This window comes from Carcharhinus amblyrhynchos, chromosome 23, assembly GCF_965287045.1.
Source record: "Carcharhinus amblyrhynchos chromosome 23, sCarAmb.v2.hapA, whole genome shotgun sequence".
Classification (NCBI taxonomy): Eukaryota; Metazoa; Chordata; class Chondrichthyes; order Carcharhiniformes; family Carcharhinidae; genus Carcharhinus; species Carcharhinus amblyrhynchos.
Window position 1 is genome coordinate 44,649,498 of NC_137346.1, and position 22,154 is coordinate 44,671,651.

Genomic DNA, 22,154 nt, shown 5'->3' on the forward strand with positions numbered 1-22,154 from the left:
CAAGATCTCAGACAGAGGGATTTCAAGTCTGGATAAAGTGATTTATTATTCTATACGTTACTTGACAAACACAGCTGTTTACTCCAGCAGCTTTTATTTTAAACATTTTCTTCATAAGGACACCTTCAGTATCGTTAAATTGGTTACATTTTAAATCTATAAACAGCAGAATTGTACATCCACACTTGCACAGGACACTGATGGCTTGTGTCAAACATGACTCTTCTCTCAAACTGCCCAAGGAACTTACTGGGAGATGTAGGCAGTTAAAATGTGGTTCCACCACTGGACTAAATAAATACAGACATGCTATGATGAAGGGAAACTGCACATGTAAGTTCCTAACAATGGACTAGGGAACACATGAAACATTACCCCTTACCTCTGCTTTCTTGTACTGTATTTGTAGTTGCCATGATTTAGATGTTGCTAAATCAGCTATAGCTGGTGAAAGCTTTAAAGTCAATTCATGTAAGAGGAAGTAATATATATATATAAATATATACACATATTAAAAAACTGCAGAGAGCATCTTCTGAATTCACTAGCCAGTCATGTCACACATACATCATGTTTAAATCAGAGAGCTGTAATGGAAAGGACTGAAGTGCCATGCTTTTTAATACTGTACCATGTTTCTAGTTGAAGCAAGTGCTGAGGAAGTTATGGTAAGTTTAATTTTAAAAGGCTTAAAGGAAAAACTTTCATATCCAAGTGTTAAAATGTTGCATAATTATTTCCTTAAATAAACAGCCATTTTCTACAAATATTTTTGGGAGGATAAAATGCCTTGTTCAAAACACACCTGAAATTGCAAAATGTCTTTCACTCTGTCAACTGTTCCTTTCACCTCTCCACAGAGCTTCACATCATGATTCAATGAGATGATGTGAAAACTCATTACTCTGCATTTACTGCAGCTCAGGCACACTGCTGTGAAAATGCCATTGCTAAACCTTACCAATACATAGTTTAAGATGCCGTTCTGTGCTGTGGATCTTTTTAACAGTTTACAATTGCAGAACGCCTCAGCCCCTGACACAGCAAATTCAGCAAAATGCTTAAAGAATTGCTCCCTATTAGTGGTGTGAAGCCATCTGCTCTCGCATTACTGCAGTAGCTATCCTCACTGTGCTGCTGTTCAAATTGTATGTCTGGAACATGGATTTCATGGTCCAGACATACAGAATACATACGATCATACAGAATCGCTGGCCAAACTTTAATTGCCTGAACTTTTCCTTCTAAATGTGGCCTGGCCAGAAGTGTTAGAAACTTAAATGAGTGTCCTCGTGTATATAAAGAACAAAAAAGAAATTAGGTATAAAGTCTGCAGAGCAGTCTGAGCGTTCTGATTTGATTACTTCAAGACTCCAGTTTCACTCTTCAAAGTCAGGAAGGAAGGGCTAAATCAAGTGAGAGAGGTCACAACATCATCTCATCCTAAAACAGCTTAATACCTTTAGACACCGACTACATCCTCAACATAACCAATTGAACAGCAATAATTTCACGCTGGGTAAGGGTTCAACCGGTAATATTTAGCTCCAATATTCATCTGAGTGCACTTATTTGAAAATGTATTAAATCTTGAGGATTATAATTAAATTTAAAACTGGTTAACCAAATGTCCTCCTTCTTACATCATTAAAAAAGGTTTAATTGCTCTGCCTCACATCTACAACATGTCAGCAATTTTTAATCAATGGAAGTTAAGGAAGAGGACTTTTTTTAAATTTCCCTTTCATTGAACTTGCTGTTCAGTGAGATACAGGACATGTAATTCAAAACTGGCAGGGATAGCAAGTACAATAAATACACACTCTAGTGAAGCTTCGCCTGCTGTTGGGAGGACTTGGCAGGACTCTGGGAAGACAAGCTGATTCCTTTGGGGGGAAAAATAAACCGGTTAAAGCAAAATGTTCACACTTTTCTGAACACTAAATATTTAAACTTCACGAGTAAAAGCGTGAACTAAAGGTTTTGACCGCCTGATGCTGTTTCAATGAATGTACATGAAACAGATGAGAAAGGACTAAATCAACGCAGAGCACCCGATTGGATCTGTCTACTCCAGCAAGAGTGGGAATTCTTGTATCAATGATTTTTCAAAGTTTGCACTCGGTGATCTCTTCTCATCATATGTTAAATTTAAAATTTCAGTAGTGTTCCCCTGTTGCAATTTCATGAATTGGGAAGCTCTAACTGCAGTCAGGCGTCCTGTACAAAGTCAATCTAGAAACATTTACACCTCAATTACTGCATTCTATTAATCCATAGGCTCTGATCCTTCAGAGTTAAATAAGAATTAACATGTTTCTACAAAGAAGAGTGTCTGGTTGAGTAAAAACCATGTAGCTTCAATCTCCAGGGGTCAATGTCATGTTTCTGGGAGTTGGTTAATATCTGTAAGGTTTGTGTCATTTAGGATCACACGGACATTTTCCAATGATTCTGCCTGACGAATTCTCTCCAACTGCACCTATTGGGAGAAAGTGAAAAGAAAATGATGATTGGTAATGTCCACCCTGTCCTCAGTAAAAACTCTCTGCCAGACCTCTCAGTAACAATGAACACAAACACCACCGAACAGTCATTTCATTTCTACCAATTACACCTCCGAGCAATTGCTCAATAATTTAACAGCAGCCACGCATGTGTTTGTGGCTTCGAAGCTCCAGGTTTATAAGATGACCATTTGTACAAATGGAGGTGACATGAAGAGAGGAGCTGAAACTGGAAGCAGGTCCCTGCAATCAGTGATCAATAAGAAGGGTTCAGACTGATATTCATCCCCATTTCTGAAGGCACAGACCCATCCTGGACAGACCCAGCATAGACAATGGAGTTGTCCTGGTTTGTGCGTTTGCAGAAAGTGTGTTACTGAGGTATTTAAAAGTTGTGGAAAGTCAGAGAGAGATAAGACATCAAGTAGCACTGTACTGCTGATGTGGGTTTTGAAGAAGAGAGAGGTAAAGAATTCCATTCCTTGGAAACAAGAGAAAGAGTAGAAAACTACTGGAAATTTAGATTTCAACACTGAAGACTCAGAAGAAACAAAATATTAAGGCAGAAGGAACAAGAAACAAAAACTGAGGAGCAAAGGCTCTCATTCGGTTGTGAAAAAAAGTCAAGAAGAAAGGCTTTGGGGTAGAGAAGAAGATCATTGATTCAAAATCAGTCAAACATTATCTTGGCTTTCAGTATGAAAACCCCTCGAGGTTGTTTCACTGGGGACATTGAATAAAGCACTCCACTTTTAGGAGTTAAGTATTTACAGTTTAAAATTCCTAATGCAATTGCCCTGGGCAGTGGTAGTCTTAGTAAACTACAGTACTCAATGCTAGAGGTTTTACCTCCCGTACAGTTTAAGCTCTGTGGGGGACATTTCTAGTAAAAAGTCTGACAACACCAGGTTTCAGTCCAAATGACTTATTTGATAGTGTGCTCACTAGCTTTCGGGGTTTGTCCCTTCATCAGGTGAATGGAGAGTTCTGGCCTCAGACAGAGCATATAAAGCACAGACAGTTTACAGATTACTGATTAGAATGTGAATCTTTACACCTAACCTGCTGTTCAAGTCTTAAAGTGGCCGACAACGTGAGTGGAAGGAGCACTGATCACAGGTTAAAGACATGTGTATTGTCTCCAGACAGTCTTTGCGTCGTCAATGGAGACGGGAGAGGTTCCGGAAGATTGGAGAATTGCGGATATAGTCCCTATTTTCAAGAAAGGGAACAGAGATAGACCGGGAAATTACCGACCGGTGAGTCTGACCTCAGTGGTTGGTAAGCTGATGGAAAGGCTTCTGAGGGACAAGATTTACGACCATTTGGAGAGGTTTGACATGATCAGAAATAGTCAGCATGGATTTGTCAAGGGCAGGTCGTGCCTTACGAGCCTTGTTGAGTTCTTCATGTGACTGAACGCATTGACGAAGGAAGTGCCGTGGACGTGGTGTACACGGACTTCAGCAAGGCGTTTGATAAGGTCCCCCATGCAAGACTTCTTGAGAAGGTGAGAGGGCATGGGATCCAAGGGCCTTTGGCCTTGTGGATCAAGAACTGGCTTGCCTGCAGAAGGCAGAGAGTGGTTGTGGATGGGTCTTTTTCTGAATGGAGGTCAGTCACCAGTGGAGTGCCCCAGGGATCTGTTCTAGGACCCTTGCTGTTTGTCATTTTCATAAATGACCTGGATGAGGAAGTGGAAGGATGGGTAAGTAAGTTCGCTGATGACACGAAGGTCGGTGGTGTTGTGGATGGTCTGGAAGGATGGCAAAAGTTGCAGCAGGACACAAATAGGATGCAGGACTGGGCGGAGAAGTGGCAGATGGACTTCAACGCGGATAAATGCGTAGTCGTCCATTTTGGCAGAACCAACGGGATGAACGAGTACACTATCAAGGGCAGGAGTCTTGGTAGTGTTGAGGAGCAGAAGGATCTTGGGGTCCGGGTCCACAGGACTCTTAAATCGGCCTCGCAGGTGGAAGAGGTGGTCAAGAAGGCGTATGGTGTACTGGCCTTCATTAATCGAGGGATTGAGTTTAGGAGTCGGGAGGTAATGCTGCAACTTTATAAGACCCTTGTCAGGCCTCATTTGGAGTACTGTGCACAGTTCTGGTCGCCTCACTACAGGAAGGATGTGGAAGCTATTGAAAGGGTACAGAGGAGATTTACAAGGATGTTGCCTGGATTGGGAGGCATGCCTTATGAAGTTAGGTTGAGGGAACTGGGTATCTTTTCCCTGGAGAGACGTAGGTTGAGAGGCGACCTGATAGAGGTTTATAAGATGTTGAGAGGAATAGATAGGGTGGATTCTCAGAGGCTATTTCCCCGGGTTGAAATGGTCGCTACGAGAGGACACAGGTTTAAGGTGCGGGGAGGAAAGTACAGAAGTGATGTTAGGGGTAAGTTTTTCACTCAGAGGGTGGTGAGTGAATGGAATCGGCTGCCGTCAGTGGTGGTGGAGGCGAACTCGCTGGGGTCTTTTAAAAGACTTCTGGATGAGTATATGGGATTTAATGGGATTGGGGGTTATAGATAGGTGTTGATGTGATCGGCGCAACTCGTGGGCCGAAGGGCCTGTTTGTGCTGTAGTGTTCTATGTTCTATTACAGTAAGTGAGGTTTTGCAAACCCAGGCAAGTCACGGGGGTTACAGATAATGTGACATGAACCCAAGGACATTTCTACCCCACTCTGGAATTGGTAGAGAAAACAATTCCTTACCTGCAAAGTCTGGGAGAGTTTAACAAAGTCTCTCTGAACTTGCTCACTAACATCGAGTTCGGTCTGTAACCTCTGACCTTTATTCTTTTCCTCATACAGCAGCTGTTCCAAGCTGGTCTGAAAATGAGTGAGAAAACCATTGTTTGATTTCAACTCCAAATATTATTGTCCTGTACACCCCAGAATTGCTCTCATGGTTAGCTTTATCCAAGATATTTAATCCTGCTACCTGGGTAAAGTCATTGTGTATTCACAGAGTCCTCTTGTTGTTAAAATTACACTTCCCATCTCTGACTACAGAACAACAGTTCAAAACCAAGACATCACTGTCCTGTCTTTCACACTCACTGTGACACTGCCCTGTACCATCTTTGGTAATTACAGCTCACCACCATATTCTCCATGGCAACTGGGAACTGGCAACAAATGCTGGCTTTAACCAGCAACACCCACATCACCTGAAACAAATTCTGGAACTATCTGTATTTTCAGTTTGCTGCAGTGTGTTTGAACATAAAGGAATAGTGATTAAACCTGGCGAGTAAACCTGGACTTGCAACTATTTCCAATCATGAGTTGGATTTAACAACCCTGCTAAGTAAGGAATGACAGTCTATTCCAGAGCACATTACCGAACCGAGCAGCAGACTGACAGGAATCAACTCAGCACCATTCTTCAGACAGCCAGAGGCCGATCCAATTCCATAAGCAATAGAATGTCCCAGTGTAGTACACGGGAGAATTAAATAAAGGAAGACTAATGAATCTAGTTGGCCAGGCAAAGCTTCAAGACAGATTACCTCGTTCTACCTGCTAACTGCAGAGAGGGGCTGATTTCAGCAGGTCGGCTGACAGTATCATTGCCACCTCGATGTTGCGCTCAGCATGAAGACTGGAATTCATTTGGACACGGCACAGTGGAGAGCTCCCCTACCCATCTTCAAATAGTGGTGTAGGATCTTTCTGTTCAATTAATAGGAAAGGCAGAGACTTCTCATCCAGAAGATATCACTGACTCAGTATCGCACTAGAATGCCAGCCTGGAGTACATGCCAAGGGACATGGCCTGAACCACAGAAATGAAATACTAGCAATGTTGATGCTTATCCTTTCCTAATCTTAACCAGCCTGGAGAGTTGAAGGGGTTCCACGCAGGTTTTAATTAGCCCCATGTCTGCAGGATTATATACTTCAATTGACCCGATCCAGTCACATGGAATAAAAACAATGCAGACACAACGGTTTTGCCTCATATTTATGTTAGAAATGCACAGCGGATAATCTTAAATCCACCTTGAACAGGTTTCTGTATATAGCATATTAATAATGGCAATCCTGAAAGTAGTACACATTCAGGAAGGGATACAGGCCAATCCAAACTTTCACACTCTTTACGTCTCACCTTTGCATCACCCTCTCTCTTCAGTTGTTCTTGCAAGCTGTTATTCACTTCTTCAAGATTCTCGAGATGCTGTATCTTCTCTTGCACTGTGGCTTCCAGCTAAATACAAAGTTTAAAAAAAAACAAGCTCGGAATGTGTGTCAAAATTTCCTCCTCCAGAAAGAACTAGTGAACAAGTAGTATAAATAGGGGAATTGAAAATAAAGGTACCAACAGTAAGCACTAGCTATGGTTTACAATCTTTAAGGAAGTTTTCCCCATTCACACGTCTGCTCTCCGAGGTGAGGGTACAACACGCTCTGAAGAATGTGATGTCCCTGTGTCACTCTTTCAACTATGGGTTTCTGAATAGTTACAGGTCACATTGAAGACAATATCCACTGGGGCAAATGCTGCTTAACTGTGGTTTGTGGCTGGTGGCGCTGACAAAGCGAGCTAATCCCTGGGCCAAACAACCAGGCATTTCTTGGAAACCATGCAAATCGTCAAGGAATTGCCACTTACACTATTTGGAGACAGATCAGTCTGTATGTGGATCATGTTCTGTCTGAATGTTATGCATAAACACTCACAATATAAACTTCAGTCATTTGTCAAAGTCAAAACACACTCATGAGTTGAAAGATTCACAGTTTGAGGGGACAGCCCATCTGTGCATTTCTAATAAATATTAAATCCCTTATGGGGAGTGAATTCTGTCTCGTTTTTTGAAACTTGTTACGATTGCCTGTTCTACCATCTATGACTTGGACGGGTACATGGACGAGAGGGGTGTGGAGGGATATGGTCCAGGTGCAGGTCAGTGGGATGAGGCAGAAAAATGGTTTGGCACAGCCAAGAAGGGCCAAAAGGCCTGTAATGTTCTATGTCAGCAATGGGGTGGCACGGTGGCACAATGCCAGGGGTTCCCGGATTCAATTCCCGGCTTGGTTGACTGTTTGTGTGGAGTTTACATGTTCTCCCCGTGTCTGCGTGGGTTTCCTCCGGGTGCTCCCGTTTCTTCCCACAGTCTGAAAGACGTGCCGGTTAGGTGTACTGGCCGTGCAAAATTCTCCCTCAGTGTACCCGAACAGGTGCCGGGGTGTGGCGACTAGGGGATTTTCACAGTGACTTCATTGCAGTGTTAATGTAGGCCTGCTTGTGACTAATAAATAATACTTAAAACAACGCGTTCCACACGTCAATCATCCTTTTTGGTGACAAAAAAAGTTCCTCTTGCATTTCCAACTTTGTAATTTGTAAATTTAACTGATTTACATTTAAATTCTGTACATGCACAAAGGTTTAAGGCAGACAGCACAGAACAAGATGAGCTGCTTATTCCGTTAGGGCCCCATCAGCTAACATTCCCTGGAGAAGCGAATCAAGATAACAAAGGCAGCTTTTCTAATTCCAAGACCATTTCAGTGGGAAGCATTCCCGTGACAGCGACCAGTGTTAACTCGGCAGCAGAGAAACACGGAAAAGAAAGAATCCCACACCTGCTCTTTATCTGTTTTCACTCTCTCCAATTCAGTTTTTAAACTGGAATAAGATGCTGAAAGACAAAAGAATAAGAGGAGACTGTTTAATCCAACATCTTTGTAAATAGAGAAGAACGATACATTTTACTGTGAATGCTTTACAGCAGCAAACATGTTAAGCTAATCAGCGTCTGAACATGATGGATAAAGAGTGTAATAGTGCAATAAACCCATCAGTGGGTTAGTATTTTAATCTGCCCTCAGACTGAGGGCAAAACCTGGAAGACTTTATTCTCTTAGCTGCTCTTGATGAAGCTATTGTTAATCTCCAGTGCGTGCTTTTATTTTAGTTTACCATATCTGGAAATACTTACTTAATTCGTATCATTCCTTATTATTTTGATAAATGGTAACTAACAATAAGCACAGAAGGATTGAGGTTGTCCGGATTGAGACTTTGGGACAGGGGTGTATGTTGGGAAAAGGTCACCTTGCAGACAGTGTCCGAGCTGGCTTTGGCCAGAACAGGGCGGAGCTGGGGATCGCCAACTGACCCTGGTCTGAAGGTCAAGTCGGGAAAAGAAAGACTAGCACTGACAGAACAAAAATAAAAAGACAGAATTAGAACGTCAGGAATTGGAAAGACAACTTGAACTTGAAAGGTGAGATGTGCGAATGTGTAAAACTGCCATGGTGGCAGCAGTTGAATTTGAACTGGTTCATGAACAGGAATTGGTTTTCAACATCGATTTCAATCCGTGAGGAATAATTACCGAGGAAAGGAGAAATCCTCAGGAGGTGAAGGCAAGGGAGATCTCAAAGAACAAAGAACAAAAATGAAGATCGTAAAGATAGCTTACCTTAGGTTAAAAAGGAAACATGAGGATGGCAGAGAAATAAAAGAATAAAGAAAATTACAGCACAGGAACAGGCCCTTCGGCCCTCCAAGCCTGCACCGACCATGCTGTCCGACTGAACTAAAACCCCCTACCCTTCTGGGGACCATATCCCTCTATTCCCATCTCATTCACGTACTCAAATGTCACTACTGTAACCGCTTCCACTATCTCCCCTGGCAACAAGTTCCAGGCACCCACTACTCTCTGTGTAAAAAATCTGCCTCATACATCTCCTTTAAATCTCCTTGCACCTCACGCCTTAATCCTATGTCCCCTAATAATTGACTCTTCCACCCTGGAAGAATCTGGGGTGGAACTGGACCCTTCTAGGGAAAAAAGCTTCTGATTATCCACTCTGTCCACGCCTCTCATAATCCTGTAGACTTCTATCAGGTCTCCCCTCAATCTCCATCGCTCCAGTGAGAACAAACCAAGTTTCTTCAACCTCTCCTCATAGCTAATGCCCTCTATACCAGGCAACATCCTGGTAAATCTTTTCTGTACCTTCTCCAAACCTTTCACAGTTCTGGTGGTGTGGTGACCAGAATTGAACACTATATTCCAAGTGCAGCCTAACTAAGGTTCCATAAAGCTCCAACTTTTAAACTCAATACCCCAGCTGATGAAGGCAAGCATGCCTTCTTGACTATCTTCTCCATCTGCAATGTTTCAGTGACCTGTGTACCTGTACACCCAGGTCACTCTGCCTCCTAAGGGTTCTGCCATTTACTGTATATTTCCTATCTGTATTAGACCTTCCAAAATGCATTACCTCACATTTGTCCGGATTAAACTCCATCTGCCATCTCTCTGCCCAAGTCTCCAACTGATTTATATCCTGCTGTATCCTCTGATGGTCCTCATCGCTATCCACAAATCCACCAACATTTGTACCGTCTGCAAACTTACTAATCAAACCAGTTACATTTTCCTTCAAATCATTTATATAGATTACAAACAGCAAAGGTCCCAGCACTGATCCCTGAGGAACACCACTTGTCACAGCCCTCCATTCAGAAACACAGCCTTCCTCTGCTACCCTCTGTCTTCTTTGACTGAGCCAGTTTTGTATCCACCTTGCCAGCTCACCTCTGACATTTTCACTTTAATAAAGTTGGACGTACAAAATTGGTGGTTTAAGAAAAGCACTAGGAAGGCAGATAAGGTATGACAGAATAAGCCAGTGGGGTTTGTTAAAGTGGTAAAGGTTACCATAGTTGAAGCTGAAGAGGTGTAAAAGAATCTACAGCCTGATCAGGTTTTGTTTGGTAAGCGACTGCCAGATCTCTCTACTTTACTTGTGTGGGTAAGGTTTACTCATGTACCAGGAGTAAGTAAGTAAAGAAGTTAAGATTTTAAGAGTTACAGGATCATGGTGAGAGATGAAGAACTATGTACTTTGGAAGGGGTATTGCCAGAAAATAGTCATAGGATGCCTAAAGTGCAGGAGGCCATTTGGCCCATCGAGCCTGCACTGATAACAATCCCATCCAGGCCCTATCCGCGTAACCTTATAAATTTACCCTGCTGATCTCCCTGACACTAAGAAGCAACCAAGCTTGGCCAATCAACTCAACCCACACATCTCTGGAGTGTGGGATGAAACTGAAGCAGCCGGAAGAAACCCACGTAGACACAGGGAGAACTTACAAACTCCACAAAGACAGTCACCCAAGACAGGAATCAAATCCAATTTCCTGGCTCTGTGAGGCAGCAGTGCTAACCACTGTGCCACCATTGTGGAATTGTGTGAAATTACTGGTGAAAAGAGTAGTGTTTCATTATATAAAGTAAGATTGGAGTGTCCAGTGAAAAGTGGTGGTAACAGTAATAGAGAAATTGTCTTGCCCAGGAGTACAGATTATCCTGGGTGACGAAATAGCTGGATCACAAGTGAGAGTGATGCCTACTGCGGTTGAAAAGCCAGTGGAAAATCAAACAGCTGAGGTGTTGCAGGAAGCATATCCTGGGATAACTGTGAGATAACAAGGTCCAAAACCCATAGGTTGAGACAGGAGGAGAAATCAAAGAATAAACAGAAGAAGACTGAGGTTAATTTAGTAGGAACTATTTTTAATCAGATGGTTGAGAACAAACAAGAACAGTTGGAGGATGAAGCAGATATCTTTAGTTCCGGAAAGTTGGCAGTATTGCAACAGAAAGATATAAAGGTAAAGCAGTTATATCAGAAAACATACACTGAAGAAGAATCTGAGTGCATACCAGAATGTTATTACATTATTGATGACTTAATGAGGAAGTGGAGACCTTTATATAAATCAGGCAGATGAAAAATGGGCAAAGTCCATCAAATTATATTTTCAGTGAGTTATAGAAAGCAGGTGTTGTAGATAGCACATGAGGTACCAGAAGGAAGTCATTTAAGAGTAAGGAAAACTCAAGCAAAAGTACAAAAACATTTTTATTCGGCCTGGATTGCATGAGGATATAATAGAATTTTTCTATACATCTCACATGTCAGTTATTAGGAAAATCTCAAGCAATAATCAAATAGCACCTTTAATACCCATTCTGGCATTTGAAGAACCTTTGACGAGAGTCCTAATAGATTGTGTGGGGTCCCTCCCTAAAATGAAAAGTGGGAATTAGTATTTGTTGATTATAATGGATAATATCTGATAAATTTCAGGGGGCCATTCCAATATGCAATAGTGTAGCTCAAAGAATTGTACAGAAGTTACTTGATTTTTTTTTAATGAATCACTGCCCACAGAAATAAAAATTGACCCGTGATCTCACTGAATGTCCAAATTATTCAGGGAAGTTATGGATAGCTTAGGAGTAAAACAATTCAAATCAACTGTGTATCATCCAGAATTGCAGAGAACATTGGAACAGTAGCATTAAACTTTAAAGACCCCATTGAGTGCCTATAGTCAAGATTACCCAGAGGATTAGGATAAAGTAATTCCATTTATATTTTTTGCAATTTAGAATACACTTAATCAATCAACTAAATTCAGTTCATTCAAATTGATTTTTGGTCATGAGTTGAGAAGGACTACTTAAATTGTTCAAAGAGAAATTGGTGAAATTGAGAGTGTGCAAAGGGACAGGTTTTCTTTGACAAAGTCTGAGAGTGGCTCAACCTTCTGGAAAAAGATTGCTTGTTTTGACATTTTGGGACACTGAAAATAAAAAGAACTGTTGGGACTCAGCGAAGGACATTAAAACACAAATCAAAGTGGTTTGTGCCAGTTTTCATTCAACGTAAAGTTTTATCCTCCTGATCCTGCCCAGCTCTCCGAGGACATCACCAGAACTAATTTATAATCACGACACTGGAATCAAGCTCACAATTAGATCAAAAAGGAGGAAGTTTTGAAAAGGAAGAGGAAGCAGCTAAATAATGGCAAGAGAGAGAGAGAGGAAGTGATTGTTAATGTTTTATCATGACTGTAAAAGGATAAGGAAGTTTCAGTGTTGGAAGAGAAAAACTGAACTGGACTGTTTTATTTCGTGGAATATAGAAACCGTACAGTTCAAAGAGGGGCCACCTGGTCCACAAACCTACACGGACAACAATTCCATCCAGGCCCTATCCCCACAACCCCATGTATTTACTCTGTTAATCTCCCTGACACATTTGTCCTGTGTCTGCATGGGTTTCCTCCCACAATCTAAAGATGTGTGGGTTAGGTGGATTAGCCATGGTAAATGCACAGGGTTACACGAATAATGCAGGGTGGGCCCAGGTACGATGTTCTTTTGGAGAGACGATGCAGAGCTAATGGCCAAAGAGCCTCCTATTTAGGCCGAATACAGAAAGTTCATTCAGATGGAAAAGTAAAAATCACAATAAGAGCAGCAAAGAGGGTATGGAAAGAGACTGGAAGCTAACATAAAAAGGGAACTCAAAAGTCTTTTACAGTAAAAGTGTTGTAAAAGAAGCCGGAGTGGGGGTGGTGGGGCTGAACAGTGATCAAGAAGACTTACACATGGAGGCAGAGCACAGGGCTGAGATATTACATGAATACTTTGTCTTTCACAAGAAAGGCAAAGAAAGAAAGAAACAGAGTTGATGGCCATGATTCAGTGGCTGTGCTAACCTTGGGTGCAAACCCCGTAACGGCCGCTTAATATCACAAGGGGCCAAAAATGGGATTTGCACCAAGTCGCTATGACCATGACAGGGGCATACAGGTAAGTATACCCGCAGGGGGTGGTGAGGATTACATCTAAGTGTCAGATTCACAGTGTCAGAGGTGAGCTTTCTGGGAAGCCCCACGAAGCCCCACGAAGCCCTTGCAAGATTACAAGCGTCTCAAATTCAAATTTAAAAAGTTAAATGTTGTAAAAACACAGGGCCCAACTGAGCACAGAATGGCACTGGTTCAGGGAAAAACGTCAGAAATATTTTAGGCTGTTAGCTCCATGTGTTGTTCACTCTCACAGTAGTTACTGAATAGCTGGCTTTCACTCTGACTCCTGACTGTGCCGCATGACCACACTACTCGCTGTTAGGTGGCACGTAAACAAAACCAGGTACATTAAAATGACACCTGAAGTTCAGTGTTTGAATGGTTTCAATTACGTGATCCCTTTTGATTTCCAGTTCATTTAACTCCGCGCTTATACTCTGGCTTTAGAACATAGAACACTACAGCACAAACAGGCCCTTCGGCCCACAATTGAGCCACTCACATCTATACCTACCAGGCCATAGAACTACCTGTAACTCCCAATCCCATTAAATCCCATGTACTCATCCAGAAGTCTTTTAAAAGACCCCAGTGAGTTCGCCTCTACCACCACCGACAGCAGCCAATTCCACTCACTCACCACCCTCTGAGTGAAAAACTTACCCCTAACATTTCCTCTGTACCTGCTCCCCAGCACTTTAAACCTGTGTCCTCTCGTAGTGACCGTTTCAGCCCTGGGAAATAGCCTCCAAGAATCCACCCTATCTATTCCTCTCAACATTTTATAAACCTCTATCAGGTCGCCTCTCAACCTTCGTCTCTCCAGGGAGGAGACCGAGCTCCCTCAACCTATCCTCATAAGGCATGCCTCCCAATCCAGGCAACATCCTTGTAAATCTCCTCTGCACCCTCTCAATAGCTTCCACATCCTTCCTGTAGTGAGGCAACCAGAACTGCGCACAGTACTCCAAGTGGAGTCTGACAAGGGTCTTATAAAGCTGCAGCATTACCTCCCATTACTACCTTTGCACAAAGGATTTGAAATCAAAGGTGTTCTATAATCATCAGCTATTTCACACATTCGACATATTGAAGGGGTCAGACACGGGGCAAACGCGAGGCAGTTTGAGATGGGTTTGGTATCGCTGTCCATGGAGGCCCTCACAGTGCTGGTCAAAGAAATTAGCACAGCACTGCAGGGGACTGATTTAATTGAGGATCATAGTCAGTCTATATAGATAGAATTAAGTAACAAAAGATAGGCACAACAGTTATTTGAATAATGTGAGATCTTCAAAGACAAAGAAGCTTGGGTACAAGATAAAAATAATTTCCTTGGGTGGTTGAAAATAAAGTGGGGGCGGGGGGAGGGAGAGAGACAGGGATCTAGGTTGGGGGAAAAGGCTAGAGTTCAGTTCATTTGAGTTGATTTTTGGTCATGAGGTAAGGAGGACTACTTAAATTGTTCAAAGAGAAATTGGTGAAACTGAGAGCGTGCAAAGGGGCAGGTTCTCTTTGACAAATTCTGAGAGTGGCTCAACCTTCTGGAATAGCCAGAGATTATCGGATACCTAAGGAAATAGAGATTGAAAATTAACTCTATATTATGTGGCTCCTAACAGAAAGAAACCAGTCTAAACAAATAAAGTACACTGGAAATCTAAAACAAAGAATAGAAGAGGCAATGAGACAGAATGAGAAAGTTTAACTCCTGAAAGTTATTTTTTAATCAGGGTGAATAGTAAGCTGATTAGGGATCTTGTACAGGCAGGAAGAATGATTCAGGTACTTTTAAGGACTTTGCTCTGATCTTCATCAGAATAGAGGATGCTGCCAACTAGGCAGTAACAGAGGAAGCAGATGTGATATTAGCTATGATAAAATTAACTGAAAAAGACATACTAAAATTGTCAGCAGTTCTCAAAGTAGAAAAGTCACCAGGTCCAGATAGATGCATCCTGGGTAAAGATGGAAATAAATGTGGAAATTTGGAGATACTGGCCACATTTTCCCAACATTCCCATGTAATTGGGTGATGACAGAGGACTGGCTGTTTGCAAATATTACCCTAGTTTAAATAAAAAGGAAAGATATGAACCTAGCAGGCCTTGCCTGAGATCAGTGGGAAAACTTCTACAGATAATAACTAATTTTTATTAGTACTTCGAGAGATGTGTTTTATCACTTACTAACCAAATTAAGTGGCCTTTATACAACTATAGACTAATAAGTGAATCAAATAACCATGGGATGATATCAATTGAGAGAATGGAATTCATTCTAAGGTGTAGATTGGAGGGGTATCTATATAGCAGTAACTTAACCTCCAGTGTGCATATTAGAAGGCAAACATCTACCCGGACTAAATTCCTCAACTTCTTTAATTACATTAGTGGTGGAACTGCCTAATTTTTAAATCCTCCAGAATGCTTTCTCCAAAGTTCTACATGAAAGACTTCAAATTCAACCAAACAACACAGCAAAGAAATTCACCAGAGAATATGAAACAGAATAGCAGTGCTAGATATAATACTGGACTTGGGAGTTTTTGAAAGGAGACCCACAGGAGTCAACATTTTTTGCATTTCTGGCACCGTCAGTTACTTAAATTATTTGATAAAAGTGATAGAAATATTAGGCACAACTAAGAAAATGGATCAATTATGCGACAAATGAAAGTACTGGGTTTCAGTTGGAAAAATGTGCTGTACGATATTGGTTAAATACCAGGGAACTTACTGAGTAAACTGAGCAGTGTTTGGTGAAGAAATAGACATAAGGGTGCCACATTTCTCAAGTGTTTCATGAGTTTTACAGTGATGAAGTTCTGTGTTCTTCAGAGTAGCAATGAGCTGGCTATGAGTCAATCTATTGATTCTTATCAATATCCTTAATATCCACTGAACAATGGAATAGTTTTCTGTCTCATCCGAAGGACAGCACCTCCAATGGTGCAGCGCTCCCTCAGTACTGCACTGGATGTCAGCCTAGATTATAAATTTAAGTCTTAGAATGCAGGCTTATTCATAAGACACAGGAGCAGAATTAGGCCATTTGGCCCATCAGGTCTGCTCCGCCATTCAATCCTGACTGATATTTTTCTCAGCCCCATTCTCTTGCCTTTTCCCCATAACCCCTGATCCTCTTTTTAATCAAGAACCTATCTATCTCTGTCTTAAAGACACTTAATGGCCTGGCCTCCACAGCTTTCTAAGGTAGAGAGTTCCACAGATTCACCATTCCCTGGCTGAAGAAATTCCTCCTCAGCTTTGTTTTAAAGGATCGTCCCCTTAGCCTGAGGTTGTGCCCTCTGGTTCTAGTTTTTCCTACTAGTGGAAATGTCCTCTCCACATCCACTTTATCCAGGCCTCACAGTATCCTGTAAGTTTCAATAAGATCCCCCCCTCATCCTTCTAAACTTCAACCAGTACAGACCCAGAGTCCTCAACCGCTATTCAGAACGAATAGCGCTACCGTTAAGTAAAGTTGAACTGTTCATGCCAGGACTTGTAACCAGAACTGTGGAACAAATTCTACAGAGGTTACATTTTGGCTTCACAAAATATTAGCCAAACCTTATTTGAGTTCAAGACACTAGCTATGAAAAGATGTGCATCACACTGGGAAGAGGAAGAAAAGTGCAAAAAACACATGTTTTGAAGTACAAATAAAAATGGTTGAGTAAGGATAATCCCAGAAGTGGAATTAAAGTAGAACCAGAGGAGTTAACTTTAAACTAATGGGCAAAGTCCAGAGAAGCGAGCTTCTGAAGGAACAGCAGCCAACCATGAATCATAACCTGAGTCACATCGACCTTCTACCAACGATGTGACGGATCTTCAACTACAGCTTTAACTATTTCTAGCACATCCAGGAACCCTTGCTGAATACATGTGCGAGAGCGCGCACGAACGAGACTGAGGTTATATCATGGGCAGCATTAACCAGAGAGACTCCAGATGCAGACTGCAGCTGTAAGTAAGCAAAGCTGAGTCCAGAGGTTAAAACGTGGAAGATGTGTAAGCTAGGCCAGGAATGATTCAGTGTAACTAATGTTTGGGGACCACAGGGCAATGGCTGTTGTTAAAGATCAACATTTTAAGATGCCACATGCAGTCAATGTAGGATTGATTTCCTGAATTTTGACCGTGGTGTTTTATATTTTAGTAACAGGAATAGCACTTACGTACCAACACAAAACTCTCACTTCCCATTATGTTGGTGCCTTATGTGAAAGTGAAGTTGCTGGGGAGAGGGAGATTGTGAATGCTTCACATAACCCATCTCTGATGCTACCCTATCAACATTTCTGGTGATTGACTGTCTACAACTATTCATTACAAGTCTACTGATTCCAGAAGCTATCTAGATTAAAACTCTTCACACCCATTCCTGTAAGGACTCCATTCCACTCTCCCAGTTTCTCTGCCTCTGTTGCATCTGTTCTGATGCTCTGTCCAAAACCTCACTTATGACATTTTTCTTCTATCTGAGTCAAGGTTCCCCTTTTCCCGCCACTGGTGTTGACCATGTCCAACCTATCACCCACACCTCTGCTCTCATTTCTTTCCCTACCCTCCAGTACCATGATAGGGTCCCCTCTTATCTTCACTGTCCACCCCACTAGCCTCCACATCCTGGAAACCTTGGTCTCTTCCTCCATGACACTCAACTCCTTATCCCCTTTTGCCAGAACCTTGCCATGCAATCGCAGAAGGAGTAACCCCTACCCCTTTACCACAGTGGTAAACCCCTGCCCCAAAACCACCTTTCAGGTAAAACAGTGTTTCAACTGCATCTCCTTCAATTTAGCCTACTGTATTTGCTGTCAAAATGTGGTCTCCTGTATATTTTTAAAAATTCATTCATGAGATGTAGGTGTTGCTGGCTAGGCCAGCATTTATTGCCCATCCCTAGTTGCCCTTCAGAAGGTGGTGATAAATGCTGTTAGGGCGGGGGTTCTATGATTTTGACCCAGCAACAGTGAAGGAACGGTGATATATTTCCAAGTCAGGATGATGAGTGACTTGGAGGGGAATCTCCAGGTGGTGGTGTTCCCAGGTATCTGTTGCTTTTGTCCTTCTAGATGGCAGTGGTCTTGGGTTTGGAAGATGCTGCCCAAGGAACCTTAGTGAGTTCCTGCAGTGCATCTTGTAGATGGTACACACTGCTGCTACTGTGTCGGTGGTGGAGGGATTGATGTTTGTGGAAGGGGTGGCAATCATGCGGGCTACTTTGTCCTGGATGGTGTCGAGCTTCTTGAGTGTTGTTGGAGCTGCACCCAACCAAGTCAATGGAGAGTATTCCATTACACTCCTGACGTGTGCCTTGTAAATGATGAACTGGCTTCGGGGAGTCAGGCACTGAGTTACTTGCTGCAGGATTCCTAGCCTTTGACTTGCTTTGGTAGCCAGATTTTTTTTGGTTAATCCAGCTCATTTGCTGGTCAATGGTAACATCAGGATATTAATAGTGAGGGATTCAGTGATGATAATACCATTGAATTCATGGGATGATGGTTAGATCCTCTCTTGTTGGAGATGGTCATTGCCTGGCACTTATGTGGCATGAATGTTACTTGCCACTTTAGCCAGCCCAAGGTTAGATATTGCTGCATTTGGACATGAACTGCTTCAGTATCTGAATCCTCACGAATGATACCGAACATTGTGCAGTCATCAAGGAACATCCCACTTCTGACCTTATGATGGAAGGACAGTCATTGGTGAAGCACCTGAAAATGACTGGGCAAAAGACACTACCCTAAGGAACTCCTGCAGTCATGTCCTGGAGCTGAGATGATTGATCTCCAACCAGCACAACCATCTTCCTTTGTGGCAGGTATGACCCCAACTAGTGGAGGGGTTTTCCCCGATTCCCATTGACTCCAGTTTTGTTAGGGCTCCTTGATGCCATACTCAGTCAAACGAGGCCTTGATGTCAAGGACAATCACTTTCCTCTCACCTCTGGCATTCAGCTCTTTTATCCATGTTTGAACCAAGGTCGGCAGAACCCAAACTGCACATTGTGAGCAGGTTATTGTTGAGTAAGATAGCATTTTTGACAACCCTTTCAATCAAGAATAGATTAATGGGGCAGTTATTAGCTGGGTTAGATTTGTCCTATTTCTCGAGTGCAGGACATAACTGGGCAATTTTCTACATTGTTTTATAGATACCAGTGTTGTAGTTGCGCTGGAACAGATTGGCTAGGGGCACGCCAAGTTCTACAGCACAATTTTTTAGTAATATTGCTGGAATTTTGTCAGAACCCATAAACTCTGCAATATCTAGTGCCTTCATCCGTTTATTAATATCACACGGAGTGAACTGAATTGGCTGAAGTCTGACAACTGGGATGCTGGGGACCTCTGGAGGAGGCCGAGATGGATCATCCACGCAGCGCTTCCTGAAGATTGTGGCAAATGCTTCAGCCTTATCTTTTGCACTGATGTGGATTGAGCAGCTACGTCCTTTAGAACCCCAGCTGGCTTGGTCTGCGATAGCACTACTGAGCCGCTCTTGATGAAGGAAACTGAAGTCCCCAGCCAGAGTACGTTTTGTGCCCTTGCCACTTCCTCAAAGTGGTGTTCAACATGGAGGAGCACCGATTCAGCAGTTGAGGAGGGATGGTATGTGGTAATCTTGCCCATGTTTGATCTGGTGCTGTAAGTTTCCATGGCACCCAGAGTCAATATAAAGGATTGCCAGAGCAACTCCATCTAACCGCATGCATTTATCCCGCCAACCCACTCCAACCTACACATCTCTGGACACTAAGGGGCAATTTAGCACGGCCAATTCACCTAACCTGCAGATCATTGGACTGTGGGAGGAAACGGGAGTATCAGGATGAAACACACACAGACATGGGGAGAACATAAGAACTTCGTACAGACATTCAACCACATTGCTGTGGGTCTGGAGTCACCTGTAGACCCGACCAGGTAAAGACAGCAGTCCCTAAAGGACATTAGTGAACAATTGGCAACGGTTTTATGATCGTCGTAAAACTTTTAATTCCAGATATTTTATTGAACTTTTAAATTCCATCGTCTGCCAAGTTGGGATTCAAACCCAAATCCCCAGAGCATTATCCTGAGCTGCTGGATTACTAATTAAGCGAAAATACCATTGTGCCTCCTCTATCTTAAGACTAAATGCAAATTGAGTGAACTCTTTGTGGAACACCTTTACTTAGACCACAAGCATGATCTCTGCCGCCCTGTCGCTTGCCATTTTAACTCACCATCTTGATCCTGTATTTCTGTCCTTGGCTTTTTGCAATATTCTAGTGAAGCCCAATGCAAACTGGAGGAACAACACCTCATCCTCCGATTAGACAGTTTACATTCCTTTTGAACCCAATGTTGTGTTCAATAACTTCAGACAATAAACCCTCTCCTCCATTTTAAAGTTTCTACTCTTACCCCACCCCCACAGGGCCACCTGTAACTTATTTTGCTTTCAGAGATTGCTGACCATTGCTCTGCTATTAACAGATTTATTAACACACCATAACTTCATATCACTATTAGCATCTTCTTTAGTCTTTAACATGACCATTAATATTTCCTTTGTCTTGTGTCCATGACATCTTTGTCAACCTCTCTTTAGCTCCCACTTGTCCTTGACTTTTTTTATTCTGCTTTGCCTTCTCCAACAATATAATCCATCACTCTCCACCCATCCTCAGCTCAAAACAGTCACTTGGACTCGAAATGTTATCTGTTTCTCTGTCCATAGATCTGCTGAGTCTTTCCAGCATTTTCTGTGTTTATGTCTGAAACTTGTGCTTTACTTTAAGTCACTTGTATCACGATGCAGTCACACAGAGATTAACACCTCAAATTCAGGTGCTTCTGCAAACTTAGTTCCATGCCAAGCAGGATATACTGTTCCTGGCAAATAAATGGCACAACTCCCAGCATTATGTAAATCATAGCTGCCTGACCTTGAAATAAATTCAATGCCACCTCACTGGCAATCGACGAGCTTGTGTTATATTTTACTCCCTCTGCCATGCATCGCTTTGAGCCAAGAGAAAACACTGCTAATCTATTCCCCAGTGTCTATTAAACTTGTCATGAAGCCAGTTGCCAGGAACTGCCCACGACAGAGGTGTGATGGAAATATGGAAGGCACTGCCTTGAGAGGCAGGTATTCACGCAACATTTAAGAGGTATTTAGGTGAGTACTTAAATCACCAAACATTGTAGACTGTGGTCCGAGTGCTAGTAAATGGGATTAGTACAGACTGGTATCTGATGATCGGCAGAGACGTGGTGGACCATAGGGCCTGTTTCTGTGCTGTATGACTATGACTTGGGAGATGATTAACCTACAGATCGTGACATTTTAAAGGCAGCATGACCAGTATTGTAAGATGGATACTGTAGGCATACGTCACAAGCTGTATAAGCATTCATTAATCACTACTCAAAAGGCAGCAGAACTTTCATTGTTCGTTGGCTTTAGATTACTAACCTTTATACCATCTGCTTTATCACAAATACAAACACTCAACTTTCAATTACTTCAGTAAAGAAATGGAAGAACCTGAAATTAAACCACTGCTGAGGAAAAAGATCTACCAAGTAAGATAATGTGGAGATCAAGACAAGTAATAGTGTTGGGCAAGTCAATTCTGTAAGCTTACGATCTAACATTAGTCAGTAAAGCATTCCATTTTAAGCTCAATATTTGTTTAACAGCACAATATTGTGCACCATGCACAATGTTTTAACTTGGGAGGGAAAAAGGATGGCCAATGCTGAAAAGGAATAAAGAATAGAAAGTGATTAAATAATGAGAAAGCTCATGGTTCAAAACCATAAAGATTTCAGGAGGAAAAAACAACTGAGAATGCAGTCCCCTCTACAAGGAGAACTGAAGAGCAAGTTAGTATGAAAAATGGGAAGACATTGACTTTAACCCCATGAAGACTTAGAGAGAATAAATTCATCTGAAATTTAGAATGAATGTGAAATTCAGTGAAGC

General features: G+C 42.2%; 1 protein-coding gene across 1 annotated transcript in view; it reads right to left on the reverse strand.

Annotated features, from left to right (window-relative positions):
- rabep1 (rabaptin, RAB GTPase binding effector protein 1) overlaps positions 1–22,154 on the reverse strand; it is an 86,778-nt gene continuing 64,624 nt past the window's right edge. Inside the window, exons 16-20 of the mRNA XM_080211100.1 lie at positions 11,510–11,578; positions 8,111–8,166; positions 6,630–6,728; positions 5,228–5,344; positions 1–2,482 (exon numbers count right to left, since the gene is read on the reverse strand). Of these exons, the coding sequence (XP_080067226.1) occupies positions 2,381–2,482; positions 5,228–5,344; positions 6,630–6,728; positions 8,111–8,166; positions 11,510–11,578 (443 nt within the window). The 3' untranslated portion in view covers positions 1–2,380. The remainder of the gene's footprint in view (positions 2,483–5,227; positions 5,345–6,629; positions 6,729–8,110; positions 8,167–11,509; positions 11,579–22,154) is intronic.